General features: G+C 51.3%; 2 protein-coding genes across 2 annotated transcripts; both read right to left on the bottom strand.

Moving 5' to 3' along the window:
- Nucleotides 1-480: 480 nt before the first annotated feature.
- On the bottom strand, nt 481-1,155 carry LOC139834960 (histone H3.2). Its single transcript, XM_071824896.1, has one exon. The coding sequence runs from the start codon at nt 1,084-1,086 to the stop codon at nt 676-678; it is 411 nt and encodes a 136-aa protein (XP_071680997.1). The 5' UTR covers nt 1,087-1,155; the 3' UTR covers nt 481-675.
- Nucleotides 1,156-1,986: 831 nt separating this feature from the next.
- LOC127338098 (histone H3.2) lies at nt 1,987-2,679 on the bottom strand. The gene has a single exon (XM_051364353.2). The coding sequence runs from the start codon at nt 2,604-2,606 to the stop codon at nt 2,196-2,198; it is 411 nt and encodes a 136-aa protein (XP_051220313.2). The 5' UTR covers nt 2,607-2,679; the 3' UTR covers nt 1,987-2,195.
- Between the last annotated feature and the right edge of the window lie 583 nt (nt 2,680-3,262).

Below are 3,262 nucleotides of genomic sequence, written 5' to 3' on the forward strand. Positions count from 1 at the left end.
TATGTTCGATATCAGTTAATCATCAACTTTTCGAGCACAATCATAAACTTCCCGGAATTTGTGTTTTGTGTTGAGAGCATGATGTGCTAATTGATTGGATATTAGGTGCAGACAAATTGGCACTTGTATTATCGTGCACAGCTAAAGTTCTGAATAAATACTACTGAATGTTGTGATTAACACTTCATCAGAAAATAAACACTGCGGATGAAGACATGCATGGAAGTTATACTGTAACTATGTAGTATTAACATTATTTATACAGCAAAAGAACAGGGTTCGGGACAACCAAGTCTACAACCAGATTAGTGATGTCTGACGGCACCAACCATCATTTAAGCTGAAATTGGTACTAACAGAACAATGGCTAAATAGACAGAACAATTCACAAGCTAGATAATCTGATGCACCATTGGGTGAAATCATATCCGATCAAGACCAGACAAGGGAAAAAAGGCATTGAGGGGCACAAGTTTCAGATCAGATAAACATTCTTTTTTTCAGTTGCTGATGACAACAAGATGGTAGCATCAGACCACGCCACTACAAGGCCGCCATGGCAAGCAAGGAACTTCCTACAACGCTAGCACATCTCCATTACTCAACACCGGCTAAAACAAGAACACAACACAGACCGATACACCCGCAGGTAATACGAACGAGAAGCATGCTAGCCTAGGCCCTCTCGCCCCGGATGCGTCGCGCGAGCTGGATGTCCTTGGGCATGATGGTGACGCGCTTGGCGTGGATGGCGCAGAGGTTGGTGTCCTCGAAGAGCCCCACAAGGTACGCCTCGGCGGCCTCCTGCAGGGCCGAGACGGCGGAGGACTGGAAGCGAAGGTCGGTCTTGAAGTCCTGAGCGATCTCGCGGACGAGGCGCTGGAAGGGGAGCTTGCGGATGAGCAGCTCGGTGCTCTTCTGGTACTTGCGGATCTCGCGGAGCGCGACGGTGCCCGGGCGGAAGCGGTGCGGCTTCTTCACGCCGCCGGTGGCGGGCGCCGACTTGCGCGCCGCCTTGGTGGCCAGCTGCTTGCGCGGGGCCTTGCCGCCGGTGGACTTCCTCGCCGTCTGCTTCGTGCGGGCCATGGCTTGGCTTGGTGCGTGCGGTGGATGGGGAGGAGGGGAGCGGGATTTGGAATTTGCGGGAACTGGATTTGGACTGAGGAGGAAGAAGGGGATGGGGGCGGTTTTAAATAGGCTGCTGGCGGCGTGGCGGGAGATATTTCGGTGTTGGTGGCGCCGTTGGCGCGTCCGTTTTGGATTTTCGGTGGAGAAGATGCGTGAGGAGCGTTGGATGGGTTGGATGTGGACGGCTGAGATCGGATTTGGGTGGGGTGATCCGTGTGGAGAAGATTTCAACTCGGTTCGTACTCTTAAGAAATACTGTAGTCTGTAACAGACAATTCAAAAAAAAAACTGTAGTTAAGACATCCATGTAGTAAGATGTGCCGTAAATAAGCAGAATGGCAAGGTTCAGACTAACTATATTTGTGGTGTTGAAATTATACAGCACAGGAGCAGGGTTCAGAGAATTCCAGGACTGTTGTCACCCGGAGGCGCGATAGTCTGCGCACTGAACATAAAACAGAGACTTGTAGATAGACAGAATTGCACAGGAGAATGTTAACAGTGTTCGTTCAGGTTCAGAAGCATCCAACTAGATTAGGGATAACGAAAAATGACACGTGATCATTTCAAAAATCTGCGCACTAGACATACCCGCACTATTGTGAATTTTAACAGTAAAACACCAACTTATGGATACATAAACTGGAGATGACCGCCATAACATGCTGTACGTTCATGTTCAGGACTACCAAGTCCACAACCAGATTAGTGATGTCTGACGGCACCAACAATCAATCAAACTTAAATTGGCACAATGGCTAAATAGACAATCACAAGCTAGATAATCTCATGCACCATTGGGTGGAATCATATCCGATCAAGACCAGACAAGGGAAAAAAGGCATTGAGGGGCACAAGTTTCGGATCAGATAAACATTCTCTTTTTCAGTTGCTGATGACAACAAGATGGTAACATCAGACCACGCCATTACAAGGACACCATGGCAAGGAAGAAACATTGAACTTCGTACAACACTAGCACATCTCCATTACTTAACACTGGGTAAAACAAGAACCTAGCACAGACCGATACACCCGCAGGTAATACGAACGAGAACCACGCTAGCCTAGGCCCTCTCGCCCCGGATGCGTCGCGCGAGCTGGATGTCCTTGGGCATGATGGTGACGCGCTTGGCGTGGATGGCGCAGAGGTTGGTGTCCTCGAAGAGCCCCACAAGGTATGCCTCTGCGGCCTCCTGCAGCGCGGAGACGGCGGAGGACTGGAAGCGGAGGTCGGTCTTGAAGTCCTGGGCGATCTCGCGGACGAGGCGCTGGAAGGGGAGCTTGCGGATGAGCAGCTCGGTGCTCTTCTGGTACTTGCGGATCTCGCGGAGCGCGACGGTGCCCGGGCGGAAGCGGTGCGGCTTCTTCACGCCGCCGGTGGCGGGCGCCGACTTGCGCGCCGCCTTGGTGGCCAGCTGCTTGCGCGGGGCCTTGCCGCCGGTGGACTTCCTCGCCGTCTGCTTCGTGCGGGCCATGGCTTGGCTTGGTGCGTGCGGTGGATGGGGAGGAGGGGAGCGGGATTGGGGATTTGGAGTGAGGAGGAAGATGGGGCGGCTTTAAATAGGTGACTGGCGGCGTGGCGGGAGATTTTTTGGTGATGGGGCGGCTTTAAATAGGCGCGTCTGTTTTGGATTTTTCGGGAGGCAAGATGTGTGAGGAGCGTTGGATGGGTTGGATGTGGACAGTTGAGATCGGGTTCGGTGGGACCGATCCGTGTGGAGAGGGTTAGCGTGCTCTGGTTGGGCGGAGAATCGGAGATGAGTCGAGCCGATCCTGGAGGCGTGCTCCTGTTCCTGCCCGCGTATTATGCAGGCCCGAGGTGGGATAGCGCGATGATTTGCTCCTCGCCGACAAATGCATTTTGAGTGCTCGATAAAATGGAGGGACTACTACAATTTGCAAAGTTATCTACAGAGTCTCCGAGTTGTCTGGGATTTGACATCCATAAAATGGAGGGACTACTACAATTTGCAAAGTTCTTTCCACCGCTCAATCTTTCCTACTGCTCCCTTCACCAAAATCACGATACATGATTTATTTATCCAAAATTGATTGGTTAGATTTTGATTCAACAAAGGCATGTCACATAATCGGGAGCAGTTTTAATGTACCCTCAAGTGAGTATAAACCG

This window comes from Lolium perenne, chromosome 1 (assembly GCF_019359855.2).
Source record: "Lolium perenne isolate Kyuss_39 chromosome 1, Kyuss_2.0, whole genome shotgun sequence".
In the NCBI taxonomy this organism is placed as follows: domain Eukaryota; kingdom Viridiplantae; phylum Streptophyta; class Magnoliopsida; order Poales; family Poaceae; genus Lolium; species Lolium perenne.